Source organism: Bombus vancouverensis, chromosome 1 (genome assembly GCF_051014615.1).
Source record: "Bombus vancouverensis nearcticus chromosome 1, iyBomVanc1_principal, whole genome shotgun sequence".
Lineage (NCBI taxonomy): Eukaryota > Metazoa > Arthropoda > Insecta > Hymenoptera > Apidae > Bombus > Bombus vancouverensis.
Window position 1 is genome coordinate 12387949 of NC_134911.1, and position 21513 is coordinate 12409461.

A 21513-nucleotide genomic window follows, 5' to 3' on the forward strand; every position below is an offset into this window, starting at 1 on the left:
GTTTGAAAATTTATAGGAATTCGCACGTTGGTGTATGGCGGAAAGTATAGTTCTGCGTTCAACCTGTTGTGAAATACAGCGCGTGTAACGTGCAGGATACTTCGCCGCACGCTTAGAGTAAAAATGCGTGTAGTTTTACGCGAGAAATAACTGTGCTACGTCTGTTGTCCCTCCTGTTCTTGGGCCACCACATCTGCCAGATGTTTCTTCTCTTGATTCCTCCAAAAAGGGTCATCCACCCTTTTCCATGCTACTTTCTCGTTGCAGTGAATTCCAGTGAAAGATATTCGTTAACCTTCGAATTCGTCGAAGAACCAGTCTACATTATGGAGGCAGAAACGAAACTCCAAACGTTACTGCTTCTAAAAGTCCTGTCGCATCTGAAAAGCGTTAGTTACCTATTTAAAATACATCTTGTATAAGTCTGTGATGTGCATTTTGTCGGCCATCGATGAATCTTATCGCTCTTGATAAAATCTACTGCACACGCCGTCTAGCACTTCTATAAGATTTTAACTGATACGGATATCCAGAAATAAAAAATTACATTTCTGCGTGTATCGTATCACGTACTCTAGAATTCCCCTCTATATCTACTAAAAGCTGCAATATTCTGCCAATATTTCTCAAGTTCTGTCAAGAGCTCCGCATTTAGAATGCTATAATCGAAACATCCATACAGATATCCAATTATCGAAGATTCTATAGCGAGGTAACCGCGAAATTCGCTCGATCAGAAAGCAATCAAACCGATCACAAAGGCCTAACAATTGCTGAAACACGCTTCGTTTAAACCACGCTCTGAATATCCATGCGCAAAGAAAAACTGCGAGACGATTCCTCGAATGCTCGCGGCTGCATCTTTCGATCGGTATGTTTGTTGCGGGCACAGCTGATCGCAGACCGCGTGTGCAAACGTGAACGTGGCGCAGGGCCGCGGGAATCAAAGCAGCCTCTGATAGGTCGCGATACGCTTTGTTATTACGAGCGGAGTCGGTCGACGGGCAGTCGAGTCTAATGCCGCTGGCGGGCGAAATCGTAGCCAACGCTTGGCTCCCTCGATACTTCACGTCGGGCTTCCTCCGCAGCAGCATCGTTCCCCCGGTTCTGTGGCTGCGACGCGGTTATACACATAGATACGTACGGACAAACGGACAGACAAACGGTACGTTGGATCGTCGCGAACTCGACATTCCATTCGGTCCTTGATCACGCTCCCTAAATAAGGTACGAACACTTCGAATTCCGTGGCGCGGTCGAATCGTTACGAACCGATCGTTTCTGTCTACGTGGTCTATGAGACATCCGATCGTTCGAGTTTGTCCAGGTGTGTAGTGGTGATCGCTTTGCAATTAGACTACGAGGATAAAGGGATTGGTCGTGACGAAGTTTGATTTCGTTCCTCGTGATACGAGGAAGAATCGAACTGAGATATGAAAGTGTGAGTTTTTGATCGACGAAGTTTACTGGATTGGTGAAGAAACGATGATTTATCACAAACCGACGATACCACGATTTCGGATTGCCGAACGTATCAGCTTGGCTCCGAGCAATCGACCGATTTACACGAAACAGAACAACCACAGTAGCACGTGCAGCTTGAGGAGCGCCGGTTCCACGCCACCATGTGTCAATCGGTACACGATAAGATATTTTTTTGCAACCTCTGGTGTAGATTCTTATTTCGCGGTTCATATTTTATGTCGTCAAAGAAAAAGAATATTTTTATAAATGTATCTTTGACCAACTCGTGGTTGTAGTTTCTGAAGGATTTTAGCATCTGAATGAGTAGCCTCTCTTTAGATCGTTTCACTGAGTCGAGTGTCGTTCATTTAGAATGCGACGCTGAATTATGAACAGCTTCCGCTTCCAGTTCCCATCAGCCAGCCCGCATAGTACGCGTGTTGATTCTCGGACCTGTCACTGTGTATGAAAACGAAACGACGAAATGCAACGTAATAAAGTCGTAGGCTTAGAAGTATTGAGAAATTCACTCGCGTTACTTTAACGCTGACGTGGAAAAGTGTTTGTAAATATTGCAAGAAACGAACTTGTACCATAAGAACGAAACGTCTATCGTTCTGTAAACATACGTTTGGAATTGTTTTGGTTGTGCAAGGTATTTAAAAGATTAGGAAAAAGATTAGTATAATAATAATTTTGATTCTACAATATTTTGTGTATCTTATCAATTATTTTAAATCGCATTCTTTGTCCATTGGGGACAGAGTTTGTATTCATATTCGACTTGTAAAGGATGCGGGATGCTTTGTTTCCATAAGTCACGTCTTGCCTGAATAATGAACAGTGTCTCGGATAACCTTTCTAACCCCAACCTAACTCCGTTGATGATGTTCCAAAGGAAATCTTGATTGCCGATCAGCCTCTAAACATTTACCAACACGAGAACAACAGTATCCTTCAGTGTCAGATAGTCACTTTAAACGAAATGGAAATTTCGCTTTTGTCGAACGGTATAATTTATCAATTCACTGGTTACGGATGGTTTTTACGAAATTGAAGAGCAATCGCGTATAATATACGACGATTTTATAGAAAATCACGGTCACGACAGAGCCTGATCGTATACTTTCTTTTGCGATTACAGTATAAAGCAACCTTTGGGGAGTAAAGGACCTTCACCTGTTCACACTAGCACGCCTGCTCGATCTGGTATCCAGTCACCAAAGCCTACGATTAATGGATCTGAGCCTGTAGTGTAAGTGTCGTGCTACTTTCCATTACTTAATTATCTATACGAAAGAAGTTATAATCGTAGATTTGCATTTAATTGTAGTAGAATTGAAATTTCTGAAAAAGACATTCACATTTTTACGTAACGTCTGAACTATAAGTATTTATATAAATTCCTATTATTGTGAAGATAATCTAAAAAGTGGAAATTGAATAAGAAAGTTATTTTAGCGTAACGAGTACTACACTAAAACTAGACTTTAGATATTTTATATATTTTCGCGTGTATTCTACGCATACGCAATGGCGTAACGTAGGAAGTTCAGCAATTTTCAAATACCAGATTCGAAAGGAAACGATTTGTCATGATATTTCATTGAAAATGGTCCTCGCAGGAGACAGAACTCGGCGCTAGGCAATGCTTACGATGTTAGAGCACAGGAGAGTCATTACGATGCCGTCAAGCCGATGAAGGTAAGTCGATAAACTCATTTACGATTATTGCACCGAATATACAAGATTCACGAGAAATAACTCGTCGCTATTTTAAACCACATTGATGCTTTCATGGACCACCGATACAATTAATTTACGATTGCTGCGCAAGCAGTGGCGCGAAATCGTCGTTACGACGCTCCATGTAATTTAATAACAAGCTGACGAGAACAACGTTTAACAGTTGATTTATTTTGAATCATGTAACTTAGACGTTTATCGCTTCGAGTTGTTAATCGTTCTTTATACTTTATATACTCGCTTTTTGATTGAATTGCAAACGCATTGCTGATAATAACGCTTGTGGGAGCTCGATGAAATTTGTTATTAATACGAAAAATTGCAAACGAGCGTATCGTGACGATTCGAACCGTTCAACGGCCTTTTCACGCCAATTTGAAATTTCGACCAGTCACTCGTAATTAGCGATAGGTTTCTTAAGAAACGATTTCATAAAATAGAAAATATATTTGTGGCCTTGTAACGGATGTTCTTGTGTACGTTTATTGCATCAAAAACTTACAATCTGATAATCGGGAAAAAGGATCGATTTAACGTCCAACTTTCTATCTGTCTCTCCTTGTTGCCGTAAGCGCCCGCATAAACCCGTGACTCGTTTATGGTTCGACTCGTAACGCACCAGAGAAACTGGCTTAACAGCAATTTCCACGAATAGTTGCAAACGTTACGTCTAAATTATCTATATCTACTTCTTTTCAAATTAAGAACAGGTAATTTCAAAATATTCCAACCGTTAATAATTAAATTTCATAAAAATGCTCCGTTTTAAGATACCATTTTATCAGCCTGTTAACGATTTGTATTGATTTAAGATCAATTTAATATAATTCAATCAGCGATCAAATTACACCGGTGAAAGTGTCAGAGTTTGGAAAATTACAGTGCCGAGCATTCGGAGAAACTTCGTTCTCGGTGTTCCAGGCCCAGATCGGCTCTAATTCCCGTAATCATCGATTGGTTAATCGAGGAATTGCCAATTAGACGTTTTAATCGGCGCAATTAGCCGTTCGATCGCATAACCTCCCCCTTCCCTTGTCCCCCGTCAACTATGTCGAAATTCTTTTCCGCAAAGTTCGCCAGTGACGTAACCGAGGCAAGTCGCTGCGCATTTCGAATATCTTCCACGATTATTTGTAACATGTTTCCGTTGTTGAAGATCCGTGGAGATAATACGTCGTTGACGTCATTTTGTCAGTTTACATTTGAATGTTCCTTCGCGTCACCATCAACGCAAAAACCACGAATAGAGAAGAATTGACAAAATTGTAGGGCAATTATCATGTCCATGAACCATGTGTTGAAGAGTATTTGTCGAAATAAAATGGCATGTAATCATCGTAATAATTATTCGGTGTTTGAATCTTTTCATGCGCCACGTTACATCATCGTTTAGTCAGCAAGAACTCGCTTCCATGACGGATTAATCGCAAAAATTTATACCTTTATTATTCGAATGTTTTGATATTCGAATTAACCTTTACGTAATTCTAGTTAAATAATTGGAAGCACAATTTCTTTGCTGTTCCATTCTCAAATTTTCTACATCGATTACTATTATATACATCGATCAATCGATTAATCATCTCCTATTTGGAATTAAACTCACGATATCAATATTATTCGATTATACAACACAGAATATCTCGTAGAACTGCGAAAACGCTTGATTCGAGTGATTCGCCAGGTGTCCATTCAGAACTATGCATAGATTCCGATTCGACGTCGTGTCCCCGTACGTGATCACCTCGATCGCCAACAACAGCTGCTGGCGATGTAGTCTACCTTTGATGGTCGTAATGGGTCACGGCCTGTTTTGTCTGTTTCCAGTATCGCGGACGAACCGGTTCATCGATCCATATTGGATTTACTTTTCAGTACAGAAGTCTTACGACATCGATAAACGTGCGTGTCGCGCATACTTTGAGGAAAATAAATTACGTCGCGTGGGAGAGAAGACATAGTTAAAGTCATAGTTTAGTTTATCAAAACGTTTGCAACTGTTAAACTATTCTATTTCTTAATTATTCATTGAAGAAACACAGTTATACAAAAAAATAAAAAGTACTCTTTTAAATGAAAAAATTCAAAGTATAGTGAAAAAAAATCGATCAAATTCTTTAGAAACATGAATTTTCTGTGGAACGTACTTTGATTTTTAATTAATTGCAAGACAAGGTCCAAGCGCCCACACTCGAAATTCTATTGCTCATTCCTGAGCGTCGCTGGATTATGTTACGCGATGACGCAGTTACAGGATGCAAATCGACATGCAGTCGCGCACTGATGCGTCTTTTCCTCACACAATTAGAAGACGCGTCGTAACACGGATAAAAATGGCTATTCCGCGTAGGTGATCACTGTTTTCCGAGATTTTTGCCGAGCTGCAAACTTGGCGATCGCTCTGTGACAAACTCTAATTTCAATATTTACGACTATCATATGTCGCAGTAAATAGTAAAAGGAAAATATGTGTGTGAAAAGAAGTCATATTAATCAGACATATCACATTGTCTGTGATTTAATGTTTATTCAATGTAACGTTTACAGAATTTAACAAGCTAATCATGAGGGTATAGCTCCGTGAAAAAATTCGTCGCTATTCAAGCGCAGAAAGTTTTCGAGAATAGACGTGTGGCCATTTTCGAGAAAAACAGAGTATTATGTTTGTTAATAAATCGCAACAATTGTCACATGTTCCGCTGGAAACTGGACACCTGCCAACGTATCACTTTTCCGAAACGGTATACCTTTTCCTACTTGAATTAAAAGCGTGATACACCTTCGACCGTCAAGGTGAACTGGAATCGACAGCCATGTGGGTGTGGAAGAGACGCCTAGTAACTTAATAATGGCACGTGCTCGTTAGTATTCATGATTAATGTATAACGGCAGTGTTGACAGTCGTTTGGTTCAGAATTGACGAAGATTTGATGTTCCAATTTTTAAATATTTGGAAACGACGCCGGAGTCATGGTATTACAGAATTGAAAATTGGTACCATGAAACTTCCTTGTTATTTGAACAATTTATGTAATTATTTTTATGGAAATTTGAAGATTTCCATAAGTATCTATCTCGTAGCTGAATTAAAATTTTTTGTACGTAGAACGTAACAGACCGATGTATAATTCATGGGATGTTCGTTTATATTGATCGATGTCTTATATCATTTGCTCTGGATGTCGAGCATACAGTGCATACAGAATGTGAAATAGAATCGCAGCTCCATCTCGTTACATGCATGAGAGCTTGTTTCTGCAAATATCACTACTCTATTAACGCTTTTCGTTGGTGATGCAGGGATTAATTAAGAATATCAGCGCGTCAGATCATGAATGAATTTACCGACGCAGTAGATCCCCCGTTGGCAATTTACATAATTGGGGAACGGATTAATTATTTATAGAGTATTAATGTCGTCTAATTTAATAAATACACCAAAATATACGCAATAACAATTATAATTAAATGATAATAACACGATGTGATATTATCAACTGAATTTGTCATTCATTAAATCTCTTCAACATTGTAAACATCGTTCACCTTTAAGCATTGGAATACTTTCGTAACCTGGCTATGAAACATATTCAAAAGAAATGTTGTGTAACTATGTACTGTATGAACGATCGGATTATCTTCTAACGTTAGTAGAATAACGATGACATATATCTTTTATTATATCTCTAACACTACCTTGATTATTTGAATTCAATAACTGTATATCATATATGAAAAGTTTTAAAGTTTCAAAGAGCCATTGTTAGTTTTGTAAGTCATTGTTACTTTGCTTTAGATTTCAAGCATTTTCTTGAAACATTAAAGTGTAGCGCTATATTCGACACAGTCGATTGTGACTCACAGACGTTCCTAGTAATGACCAATAAACATCTTTTTTCCCTTTCGTTTGTCTGCCGAAGGCAAAGCCTTCTTTAGCTCGAATACCAACCACGAGGCAGAAAAAAAGAAACATCTGAATGAGTTCACCGGTGTACCAAGAATACTGGTCGATTTTAAACACTCGTAAATTCGAGTTTTGTAGTAGACATCTCGAGAATTCGATGGAATTCTGTTGGAATCGGAAAACATTCTTGAACGTTCAGTTTATGTTACGATCGAATATGTTTTGGATAAAAACCAAGAAGCTGTTAAACACAATAAAATCGATAATTTGATGAATGAACTTAGAATTGGACGAATTTGATACAAAGATACTGTTCTGAATGACAAAATAAAAAATAGTAGTTTCTATGTGGAGATATGATCGTCAGGTGATTCATGAGATTGCAAAGATGTTGCGAATAACGAAACAGTAAGACACTATTTATAAAATAGTTCATGCTCATTTTGTTTCCTTTGAAGAAATCAAGGCAAATACGCAACACGTTACAATAATAATATACAAAACTGTATTTTATAGGAAGCTCGAAGATAACAATATTTATAAATGGTAGAATCTAACCAATAAAATAATTGATTCAGATATGTCCAAATATTTCTGTGATATTTTTTAAAATAATGTTACTTTTCTTTTACTTAAACTGAATTGCATAGTACTCAAAAAATGACTATCCATCATACAGGATACTAAACAATATAAACAATGTAATAAAACTTACAAAATATAAGATTATCTCACAAGCATCCTTTTGAATAAATAATAGATCCGTTAGAGTTAAACTTTAAACCATTCGAAATATCTGTTCATGTCAATAAAAAGCACAATTGATAAATGAAAAACGAAACACGCGTCTCCAATCGGCTGAAACGTCGAGTACCAGTGGGGACGTAGCACAGCCAGTGTCGATGACAGCGTAAAGCTTTGAACGCGGTAGACAAGCCATGAAGAGAAGAAAGTAAAGCTCGCAATGGCAAAGTTAAGAGTTGGCCCTCGGCCCGATTACAACGACCGTCAGGGACGTATCGGTGTTCTCCCGCAGTTTTGCGCGACAAACCCATAAGGTTTGACCTAATATGGAGACTTGGACTTTACGAATGCCACCGGTCGGGTGGGGATCCGTATGGAGAGCTCCTGTGAGGCCTTCGGGTCTCTCTCCTCACGGAGTTCCCCAGTACCTCACCGGACGTGTGTTACGCCGCACACGCGTTTCCATGTAACTACGATTACGTTTCCGTCCTGTAAATTGTCCGTGGAACGTTCAACGGGAAACATTACCGTTCTTCGCAAGGTTGTCAGTGAGTTGTGTGCCATTTTTCATGACTCGAGAGAGAGAGAAAATAATCTAAATTGGAATCTATACTGCTCGAAGTCGATTTTTCGATCAAATTTTTCTATCAACGAGAGATACAAAACAGAAGATAAGATATCTTGGAACGTACTCGATCGTTGTTATTAGATTGTTTATTTATCGTTTAGTCTTCAGACTCGATCTTTCGCGTAGAGCACACGCGTCAAAGACTGGTAAGAACCGGGAAACAAGTGACAGGAAGGTTGCATTCGATAGAAAGCAGTAGCTATGCGGTGCATCGACGAAGTTCAGTATACTTGCAGCGTCCGGAGGAACTAGCTGTTGCGTCGACAAGTCAAGGAAGCGATTTCGGTAAAACAAACATCAGACGTGTTATTGAACCGATTGGTCCGTTGTCAACATGTCTACCGCGGCGCATCAGCAAGCAGCGATACGACGTTTGGAGGCTCTCTTCAGAAACGTGAAGCTGGAACAACAGCAGTATAATCCCGAGATAGTGAAGGTGGAAATCGACACGAGCTGTTGTGACATCCACGGCAAGCATGCAAAGGAGAATTGCTGGAATCGTAGAGGATCCATTGGGGCTGCGTATCAGTTCAGGAGGGATTCGCTCGGTCGTCGTGACGGTTATCCTGGAACATCTCCGAGTAGAAGAGGTTCTCTACCACCGAAGAAGGAGATTCATCCTTCGAGCTTTCCCAATACATTGAGGAAAAATCACCTGGGCTCGTCGATGAGTGCCATCAATCACACGAAGAAAGATCCTCACATGTCCACCTTGGCTAATTCGGCGCTAAGACGCGATCCTATAGGTCGATCAATGGGCTGCTTGAAGAAAGACACCATGTCAAGCTACAATTCTCCACTGAGACGGGATTATGTGGCAAAATCGATGACGAGTCTTCAGAGACCAATCTCGCGACGAGACACCAGCAATTTGGCCAGCCTTTTCGCCACTTCTCCGATATCGCAGAATTCTCTGAAATCTAACTTGAGTTCGTCGAACAGCGATCTAAAGGCAAGAAGCACGTCGAACCTGAAGAGCTGCTTGGCCGGATCTAGTGGAAATTTAAGAAGCAATTTAAACGTGACGCTCAGTACTGATCTTTCGATGGGTTCCAACGGAAACTTGAAAAAAGACGGCAAATTCATAGCGCCGCTTTCTAGTCGAAGGGGCTCTTACGACAGGAGAAGACTCTCCACAGATTCTTTGGATAATACGAAGAGAAACTCGTGGGATCCGGGTCGCAGGGGCTCTTCCGGATCATCCGGAGGATGGGACGATCCGATTTGGGAGGAAGGAACCTTCGATTGCGTCGATCAGGTAAAATATTCCAACTTGTTAATACGGAACTCCAAAATGAATTGTCTTTTACGAACGATTATGAAGAAAAACCTGGCTTAGAAATAACTGATTGAAAGAAGGAAGCATAGAAAGTTTGTTCTGGAATTGTCTTCTCAAGCCATTGTGGCTGTCAAAATTCTGTCAGATATTAACAACGGATCAGAAAGCCGAATGACGTCGTCTCATTGTCTCTGGCGTTTTCCCGCGAGGGACAAGAGAAACCATCTCGAAGCGTGGTGAAACGTGCGGGGCTTGATTGTCGTTGCACGCGCGGACAGAATTTATCGTCCCGTGTTAGAAGGTGCACTCCGCCGGCCGTGAGAATGCCATTCTCGAGTCCAAGCATTCGCAATTCGATTGCAAGTTTATCGCAACGAAAATTTCTGCCGAAGGATACGCTAACGTTGTGGACAGGTTTCCCGATGAAATTTCAAACTTTGCTAAGAAACGTCGATAGAGACGGCGTAATACTTTACAAAACTTTCATCTGTCGTTAGAAAACGTCTGCTGAATTTCGCGAAAGCGTTGATTTACGACCGTGTGTCAATCGTGCAATGGCTTTAATGTTTCACGACATTAAGGTGCTTTCCATGTGGCGCCGTCACATGCAAAGTGTTCGCCGCGTACTTACGTCATCGACATGCCTTCCACGGTATGGACACGCTGTTAGTCATCGACTGATTATGAAAGCGTCCACCGCATCGAGAATATCTATGCGTCTCGTTCTTGATAAAATCCGTAGCACTTAGGCTGATCAAAGATAGGCTAAAAATTGTGACAATTCTTTTGATTTGATTTTGATCTTTTACATTTGCTACAAATCAAATAACATCGACTGTTTATGAAAGCGTGAATATTATCGAGAATGTGTATGCCTTCCAATGCATAATTCGCGACACGTAGGTTGATTAAAAATAGATGAAAGGGCATGACAATGCTTCGATTCGATTTTGACACGCAGTTTTTCAAACTTCAGGGATTTTGGTGTTGCTTGTATTATAATACTTTCGAAGTAATAAATTTTGCTGCTTTATTTCCAAGGAAAGACGTCACGGTTATTTACAGCCTATGACTATTAGCAAATATTTGTATTCCTCTTTCGTATGAACAACTCTTGGATGCATTTCACCTGTTGAATACACATACACGCGCACACATACCGCCTAGATTCGCAGCTACGTAATTCCTATTCCTCCTTCGCATCGGTGCGGTGGAATCGTCATTCCAGCATACGCCATTGCTTTCGTTTTCCTTAACTCTCGAGCACAAACGCTGAGAATATGTAACTCGCTTATTTAAGAAGCGAGTTCAAATCATTGTTATTCACCGCGCCTCTATCTGATACACAAGCATTCCTTGCATACGTAATACATAATACATCAAGCGTAATTACCATTCTACTACATCGTCCATTAAAAGAAACAAATCATTCAATTTCTGTACCTAACAAGTAGAATTGTAGACACAGGTCGCGATAGCTCACCCGTTAGAACATTTACAAAAATCATTCATTTCTCAATTTGTAAATCATGAAAAGTAAATCTCATGTAAATCTCAGAAGCCAAAATCTCAACCCCACTCTTTGCAAGTTTCACAACCTTATTGTTCAATTTTCTGAAACCAAAGCCCATTTGTTGCAAAAAGATAACATAGATAGTAACAGATTTGCAGATAAATTAAAAAATACAATGCTTTTAACAATATCACTTTGCTTCTCGATTTTAAAGTTTTAAGTGACTCGGACGAAACAACAATTTTCGCGATTTTCATTGAATCTTCCTGAATTGGCATTGGTCTTGATGCTGAAACGCGATGCTGTGGCGCATTTCCTGAAACAAGATTGGCGCAGGTAAGGCCTACGCGTCGTTTGGCCATGAGCAGCCCACACTCACCTGCACGGCGCTTGTACCTCGCGTTTTTTCCTCGCGTTCTTAGCTTTTTGTCTCGTTTCCACCTCGCGTTCGTCTTGTATGTAAACAGCGATCACGCGTGGCGACCCACGCCGCGGTTCCTCGATATGGCCACACCGCCAGGACGATTTAAAAGTAGCGTTCGCGTCATTAATGTCGACCCGATCCCATCCATCCACCGATCGTTTCGTATTTTAATGTTCCCCATCGTTCGTCTTATTTGGCGCGTTGTGTCGCCGTGATACTCGACTGTTTCGCAAAATCTGGAAAAATCGCGTCATTATATGGATAATAAACCTAATGATTTGATTAATTATTTATTCATGGTCATTTGCGTTAAGCGCTATATTTATTGAGATGTTTGTTTTTTAAAGTTCGCTGACAGGTTAGATTTGTTGGTAGATGTTGGGTGTTAGTGGTGTTGAAATGGATTAATAACGAGAATTTCTTGCTTCTCGATGTTTAATCTGGTAGAATGGATTTGTTGATAGGTCCGCTTCGTTTTTTGAATGGTTATTAATAGTCATTCGGATAGAATTTTACCTACACTAATTATTTTGTTTTACTTATTTTTAGTAGGCTGATATTAATGGGTGTAATTTTATGTTCCCCGTTTCCTGGCTTTTTTGTGCTCCATGGTCTGGCGAGATGGATTTATTAATAGACGCTGGATACTGAAGTTTTAAGTTCTTCGTTGATTCGTTGCAGCGTTTATTAGTGCATAGTCGTTTGAGTGGAATATTATGCCCATTGTTTGTTTTCCAATGTTCACAATTTCTGGTCTGGTAGAATAAATTTGCTGATGGTGTTTTACGTTAGAATTCTCATTTGTATATTGATGCTAATAAGGAAATGCAAATATCGTATCGCCTATTATAACATAAGATTTCATACTGTAAGATGTCAGATAAATAGCCATATAGATTGAAACGTAGTTTTATAACTCGTTGCATGCTTGAAACAAAAATCGAAGCAGACATGTTGAATTAATAGCACACGCAGTTTTTAACGTATTATTTGTTTTCTATTTGAAGGAACTTCTTTTATGTAATCCGAGCGTGATTCGCGATCGAAAAGAAAGTTTTTTTTACGTAACTCGTAGCGTGTGCATCAAAAATTGAAAGGATACTTGGAGAGTCGGAAAGGGGAACTGGGAGATGTTAGTATCGAGAAAGTAGCGACCGATCGAATGTAAATTCTGCTTTAATTAGCACCGAATTCGGTTGTTCGTATCCAATTAGAAGTACCATCGAACCATGATGACGGAACAAATTACTCGATTCTAAGATGCTTCCTAACACCTTAATGACACGAGATATGTTAGCAAGACGATGGTTTTTGCTCGTTTACGGGATAAAAATCTGTGCGAGCGCGAACAACGCGAAACGTCCTTTCCGCGTTTTGCGTGTGAACAGCATTCTGCTAAAGAGAAAATATTAAATTTATATTAAAGCCTTTAGACAATTATTTTAACTTATATACGATATTTAATTGCGTTAGAATAATTGTATAATAACACCCTAACAGTTTTCTTCGTAAATAATACCGTTATTATCCCTCAATTTCTATCATGTTTCATTAAGATCAGTGGCTGTTAATTACGTCAAAACCAAAAAATAACATCCTTCCTGTTAACTCCCATAATCTTCTCCTCCATAATTAAAATCTCGTTAAATATTCCACGCGGGTGAATTTTATTTAAACTTCGCACACCGTTCAAACCGAGCCAAACCGAAGGAAAAGAGAAATTAACGTGCCGCTGGTTCCTTTCAATCTCGGTCGTCGACCCGATACCGGGAACATCGGCAGCACCGATTTCCAAAGGCTCTCGAAAATACGCGTAATGGGGATGAATCGACAAGTTGCACGCGTCATTTTCCGGCATTATACCGGACGGTCCGCGTAATAGGTCTAATTCCTGAAATCGCGGCGCTGGCAATTTCCGTTTGGAATGGCACGTGACGTTGCCCGGTCGCCACGGCTTACTTCCTCGATACGATGCACGTGCATCGGCCGCGATGCGCTTTCAACTGCACGCGTGTCGCGTTCTTGCGCCGCGAATACACGCATTTCGCGTTCGTGCCGTGTTGCACGGAACCGCTTTGTCTCACGGTACGACGTCCGAGATGATTGGCCGAAACAGACCGGTACCGTTAACAAAAATTGACGTCTTATTGACGTACGAACGCACACAACTGCGTCCGCTCGCGAAACGATTTGTCTGGCGGTGCACTAGTTGGTGTACGTTGATGGATTGACCAAAGATAGGAATATTTTCTGCATTTGTAGTAGAATTGGTTTTATTATCGAAGAATATAAATTTTATTCTATCAAGTTGCTTTATTGTTTCATTCCATTGAATGCTAATGAAATTTGATTTAGGTTTATAACGTAACAAAGCATTAAATTTACTTTAACTATGATGTGTATGTAGTACCTATTTCACAAAACTGAAGCTAAAATATCGATTATGGGTTTTGCTACCATTGCAGATAACATTAGATTCATTTGCATATAATTCCAAATTTGAATGCATATAATTTCTGCTCTGTTATTAGAGACTTAAATCTGACAAATTTGGTAGAATTAGGAAACTGGATGACAGTGGATGTTAAGATTTCTAGGACCTTTTGAAAGCTTAGGGTAACTAAGAACTTAGATCATTCTGAAGGTCCATTGAAAGTCTAGAAAATCTTGAAACACCTGAAACCTATTAAGATCCTCGATATTCGCAGAACTGATACTGTTGAAGCTTATGCAACCTGCTGAGATCTTAGAGGTCCCGAGGAGGTTTTGTATGTAACGAGACCAAAGGAATCATTAATACCTTAAAGATGTGCTTTGATAGTCTACTGCTTTTGACAGTGTCTTTGTAGAATCTAGAATTACTGGTATCGAATTGCGATTGCTTTAGGCTAGTTTCTGTTTACTTGAAATCATCCATGTGTCAATGATATAATGTGTCTATAATTGTCAATATCGTACTCATACGATTCAAAATCATCCGCATTATGTTTAAACAAATCAGATATTATTTCCCTTGAGATATATTCATCGTCTTTGAGAATACATTATGATTCTATATCTATCCGTATCAACTAACGCAAATACACCTAAAGTTCTTTATATCGTGTCTCTTTGTATCGTGACAAGAATATTCTTCGTTGCATTGCATAAAAGTTTTAAGCAAGACTATTACGTTTTCTCCCACGGTTATTACATTTTGATAATGAGATAGCTGCATGCCAGGAGACAAAAAATCGCGAGATTTTCAACGAAATGATTAAATTGAAATGTACCGAGCGTAAATACACCGAATAGGGTCAAGTTCGAAGTGGCACCGTGCAAAGAAATCGGTGATTCACGCGGCAAATCTAGAAACCAGGGCTAGCGAACCTTGACATTTCTCCGGCAAGAATTTTTCTCTACTTTTATCATTAGCAAGCTAATTAAGCTTGCCGACTTATTGCGGATTACGGAATCCTTAACATTGGAAGAAATTTTTTAGGTTAACTGAGATTCCAGCTGTAATTTTCAAGTATAATTTTGCATACTGGTCTTCGATTATATCCTTTCTAGCGCTACACATCTCTATGCAATACGTGTTCGTGAAATATACTACGTAATTATCATGGTCAGTGTATTGAATTTTTATAAGTTCGGCAAAAGTATCATGCAAAATGTACGATACCAGACGTAGCTGTTTAGAATTCTGAATATCGTGTCATAAATTACACGAGAAGCTCGTTAGCGGAAAATAAATAAGCACGCTATAGAAGCAAATATCGATGAAACGATGTCAGTTAGTATAATCAAAGCGTCATATAGACGCGATAGAGTCATTACGCCAAGAGGAATATGTCTATCAATTACCAAGTATGTATATCGATATATTTAAAATACGGATTTTTTCATTGCACAAATTACGAGAAATGAATTTGATTAGTGACACCGTCATGCTTTGTCAATTAGGTGAAAGTCTCGTGTTTGAAATTCTACGTGTTTATACTTCGGTGAAATCGCATCTTCCTCCACTGTGATTCTTTGATCGCTTTTTCCATTTTCATCTGCTACAGTTCGATTTATTGTTTAAGGTAATTATTCTTCTTATTTAAATTCTTATTATTGATGATAACTTGCTCCGTGGCAATTGTCGATTAAATCAAACAGAATCTCTGGTCAACTGGAAAGATGAAAGGTCGTGGAATTTGTGTATTTAATGGACCAACGCAAAAATAAAGTTCACCGTTGCAATGTTTTTAACGATGGTAGAGAATGATAAGAAATATTACGCCATAATCGGTTAATTGGTACACGCCATAATTGGACTTTTAAGTTTTCCATTTCCGATCTTTTAGGTACCCACGGTCTAATCATAAATATTTTGTATATATTGAAATATTATTTTGTATTCAGTACATTATTCATCCATAAATTTTTCACAAATGTATAAACATTCGCATAGTGGTTACAATACATCGTAAAATACGTTAATCAAAAAGAAAAGATGTGGAACGTTAAGTCGAAAGGATGTTCTTTAATTAGACACGTAAAAGTTATGATTATTTCTCACATTTCAGGGAAACTAAGAAACGAGTTCGTAAGACTTGCACTGATAATTGTGGTGAATCTTTTTAAGGTGTAAAATACATTTGTATAGAAATTGATTTAATGAAATAGTGTAGCACTTCGTTTAAAATCGTGCGAAGCGTGTAATTAGAAATACATATGAAGATTATAAACGTTTTCTAAAGTTATTAACAATTATTTATGCGCTTATTGTATAAAGTCACCACGTGAAATTTGCACAGAATAAATTGCACTGAAAATCTTAACCCACCAACATATCATAATATTAAACCATGTTTCTTCGTGCTAATGAAAACGCATCTATTTTAATGGTCATGTAATTACGTATCGGATAAGAAACACATTTTAGTTGTGATCACGTTTGCAAAAATTTGTTATCTCATTACATATTTCATTTCGTCACATACTAGTCAGTGGATTTCCATTTATAATAAATCGCGTGGGTATTGCTCCGCAACATGTTTATGAAGATAGTTGGCAACAGCCATTGATTTCTTTGCGGTTTTTCAGTGTTTACCGTTCCATCTGCCAACTCGTAATTTGGTTTGTAACGAGATATCTTTGTGTTGATAAATAATTTATCTTTATTGAACAGATAAATTGCTTTATATTCTCACAGCATAAATTGCAGGATTTTCTCTAATTGTAAATGTAATATGTTCACGATATATCAATGTTTATTATGATACTCCTGTATCTTGTGTTGGTTCAAAAGACTTTCTTCATCTAGGTGAATAAAATATAAATCTCTATTCGTTACTTCATCACATTACAATCATCAGTTCATAAGTAACTTTAATGTACATAAATCCATATCTTTGATCGATTTCGCTCGAATGTAAATCTGTATAATATTGATAAGATAGGAAGTTTCTAGTTCCTTATTATAAAATTCGATCATATTTGACAGTTTAAGTTGATTTATTGAATAGACAAGCTGCAGTAATTATTGAATGACAGTCGAGTAGGATTATATAATCGTATAAACCTAACCCATTAGTCGATAGAAAGTGTAATTAATAATTAGTATCATGTCTCTCTCGAATGTGAAAAATATTCGCGAAGGTAATCAAATAATTATATACGTAGAAAATTAAAAGATCAGAGACCTAAAAATAAATTCTGTCTCAGAAGTGATGAACAGAATTTATTATACTTATTTCTTACTAGTTTGTTTTTTAAGTGCATAGCCCTATTGGTCTTAATAAATTAATAATATTGCTTTTAATAAAATAAAATTAGATCAACGTCTAAAATATAAAATCAAACTTTTGGTGCTTTTTAAGGTCGGTATTTCAGTTTTTCGATCACAGAGTCCTGCATGATTTACATATCTTCTTATTTAATCATGCATCAATGAATACTGTTTTACCGACTACAAGTAAGATCGCTTAAAACTCACTCTGTATTACCTGTTAAGCAGCAGTTCCGCGACTTTCGATTTCACCAGGGATCGTTTTGCGCCTTTTGTGACTGACAAATTCCCGTTCGAACACCGGTCGTTCTAATTATTATACAACGAAAGTAAACGTTCGAATACGCGTGAGAAGTGGAAAAAAAATATTATTTAAGACTTGGATTGTGAAAGAAATCTAGGGCAGGATCGTTGCACCAACGGATACAAGTCCGACCAGGCGGATCTAATGGTCATCAACTTTCTTGTAAATTCTTTGTGATTTTCACGATCATACTCTTTTCTCCCAATCATCCTGCTAGCATTTCGTATTTCTTAACAACCGTCAGCTTGTAAATATGTCACAGATCAGCGCGCATTCATGTTGCGATTCTCGAGGCTCGTGTATAATCGAGTTGCATCGTTCCAAATATTCTGCCTCGTATCCTATATCACTTCATGGAACGACCACAACGCGATATTTCACTGCTGATCTTTATTAAACCCATGTTAAAATGTACCAAATGATCCAGAACATTCGTTTACAATACCAGCATTCTGATCGATCGATCGACTTTCTATTGGTCGGATAGGAAAAAACGAACCACTTTAACACGCACGCAATCTTCTGAATAATATTGCCAGAAACGTCACGAACTTTCGTGCGTTCGATACGCAATATCTCAAACTTGTTACACACAAAACGAGCCCCGTTGCACGTAGCATAACAGCGGTGAAAACACGAGATTGAAAACACGCAAGTTCACCGGAAACGCCTGAAACGAGGTTCAAAACCCTTAATAAAACAGTGACTCATTAATCAGCAAACATGAAATTTACTGTATGAGTTCGTACGACCAAAGAATTACGCAACCGGCGTATTTCATTCATCGATAAACGATCGCCTCGGGCTCCGAGCGAAAATTTCCAAAACCAGATAATTACGATGCGAGACCGTGCGAAGACTCGATTCGTCTCGTTTCCACACGAGTTTCAGCATCGCTTTCGCGCGCAGTTTTTCGGCGGTGGCGAGTCATGGTCCACGTACCACGACCGGACGGAAAAGCAATTATGGTAGCGCCGTACGTGAACTAAAACACACCGAGATCTCGTGGCACTTGGCTGTTATCGCGTACACGCGCGTATCGGGTTTGTTATTAAGATTTTTCGCGCGGCCGCACGGTGATCCGGTAATACCTGATTTTTGCCAAGCAGCGAACGACAGGAAAAGAAAAATCGAAAAGAAACGGTACGAGCTTGTTGCGTAATTCTCGTCAAACCGTGCCTTTCGTCTCATACGAGCAGGTTGCATTTTGTTCTGCCCTCGCGAGCAGCTAAATTGCGTCACGAATCGCACCTAATGCTAATATTGAATCGAATAGCCGAACCGCTTAATCGAAACTGTTACCTGTCCATTCTTGGAGCGAAAAGATCGATATCTGCCCTCGTGAGACACGTTTAACGCGCATTACATTGAAATAGAGAAAAATCGTGCTGATTTTCAGATTGATCGATCGAGCGTGCATTCGACCTTCGACGATTCTGCAAGGTAATGCGTGGGATCGTTTAATATCCTTGTTTGATTTTCATTGTGTCACGCGACCTAATTACCGTACCAGAAACGAGTGAATAGATAGCATAAACTCGTGACACAGGATCGATACGTGTTACGCGATCGCCACACTGTTCTACCGATATTACATGTCCGATGTTACGTAGACACTTTCATGCTTGGCTTTAAATTGTTGTAGACTCGAGATTTTTTTAGTTTTCGGAGGTAATTATCGAACAGGTAAATTTTGCATTTATGGAAAGTGACGCCGGAAGGTGGATTACGATACAAAGCAGTAATAAATCACATCCTGAGATGAAAGTTTTGACGGATAAAGAGAAAGGTTATTGAACACGTTTAAACTACCGTTTCCTATAATACATATGTATTCCTACATTATCATATACTATTATGATAATTTCATTGAACTGAAAGCACGTGATAAAATTTCGTTTAACCAACTTTTACGAATGTAGAAATTCTATAAAATATACAGTGAATTAATTTGATATCTACTAGAAAATACAGACATTATTTCTTAGAAAATATAATAATACTTGTAGGATAAGTAGGTACAATTCCTGTTTCATCTTCTGTTTAGAGTTTCCCGATCTTTGTATTTACAGATATTCTTTTTGCATTATGCAAAACGTAAAAAGTAAGGTAAAATTGCAGCGATAAGGAAGAGGAATAAACGAGCCAAGTACCATACGAAAGTGAAAAAGAATATGGAGTATTAAATTGGAAGGTCGTTGATTTTATTTCAACAGTGAAACTTGGAACAATGCCGTAATTATTAACGTTAGAAAGCTAACGCGAATTGTTCAGAGACGGTCGATTGCTTTATTCCTACCACTTAGGAAGTATACTTGCTTTTATCGTACGCTTTACGAACTGTACCTTGAAAATTAACTAAGCGTCGAAGCAAAATTTGTATTCGTACATTGTGTTTGTTCTCAGCAACACGATACTTTCATAATTCATCGATATCGCGGTTAAAGTACGTAAAATATGTAAAGTAAGTCTTTTACGTTGGACATTTGCTACGATTTTATCGTTAACCAATAGACATTTCTAAATTTAAATCTTTTATCTACTTTCACTTTAAATACTCGTAATTTTTAGAACACTGACACAGTTTCCAGGATGAAGTCTGGTGCAATGCTCGATTCTAGAAAATAAGACAGCAATGTCAGAAATGAAAAAAACAACACATACAGTCGCAATGGAAAGTTAATTGACTTAGAATAACATAGAAACAATCGGAAAGTAATAAATGGACTTTGAAGAATGGATCTTAAAGAATGAACGAAAAGAAATGAAAAGGATATGGAAGATTTTTCAAATATCAAATCGATTACGATATCCATCATCTGTCAATTTTTCTCAACTGTATTAGGTTGTCCGAAAGGTGTCTTTCTCCTACAGACACGTCTTTTACAACACGCATCTTTATACAAACATGAAACTTAATCTGTCGAACGTTGTGATCTTTATTTTGATAGAACAAAATGGATCATACGTAATTCGATAAAATAATATAAAACGGTGAATGTCGTGCATCCATTATTTCCTTATAAAACGAAAGAAACTTTTCGGGCGACCTAATATTACATAGGCACGCACGATAATGTATTTAATAGTAAATTCTAAAATAGTACAAACAGAACTGTTTACGATATCATTCGTTCTTTACCTTTCAATTTCTAGAATTGGTCAAAACGATGGTTTCTAAATGATTCGTATATCTATATATTTCGATCAAATATACATATTTCTTTTTATTATTGCAGATACCTCTATAATATATTTATTGTATTTGTCTTTCTAAATTTCGTGACTTTCTCAAGCGAATGTATTCGTCGTCCAAAAATATGTTTGGTTGGATAAAGCTACTGTTTTTTGGATCGGTAAACAGGTTCAATGGGAAGACGTTCATCAAAGTTGTCCGATGCAACGTTCATTTTCAATAAAACGAATAGCGGCTTCTTATTCGAACGGATAAGACGAGGACCGAGTACATTTGTCGTTTTGGCGCGACGCTGATCAGATACGATCGGCATAAAAGCGGACGACCGGATCACAGCAATTTACTTTTCGTGTCGCGCGGCGAACTTTCTCTAAAATGTGCACGATACCGATCTTACGTCTGATTTGACGTCTGCGTTCTCCATTCATACGTTACGACCCATTTTCTGACTGTATTTGGCTTCGATAAAGGAAAAGTTCGTTGACTATCAGAACGTACGAAATCGATTGTCTTCGCGTCACTTTTACTCGATTAAAGCGATTCGGATTCCTCT

The 21513-nt window shown here is 38.4% G+C and overlaps 1 protein-coding gene across 5 annotated transcripts in view; it reads left to right on the plus strand.

The window, feature by feature from the left end:
- Positions 1–21513, plus strand: part of LOC117153412 (WD repeat-containing protein 47) — a 79222-nt gene that overhangs the window by 32088 nt on the left and 25621 nt on the right. For 3 of the 5 annotated variants that reach the window (XM_076619511.1, XM_033327439.2, XM_076619504.1), the window contains exons 5-6: positions 2609–2719; positions 3090–3168. In XM_076619511.1, coding sequence (XP_076475626.1) covers positions 2609–2719; positions 3090–3168 — 190 coding nt within the window. Of the gene's footprint in view, positions 1–1003; positions 1638–2608; positions 2720–3089; positions 3169–8273; positions 9745–21513 lie in introns of those variants that run through there. The other 2 variants (XM_076619526.1, XM_076619516.1) reach the window with 2 other exon arrangements.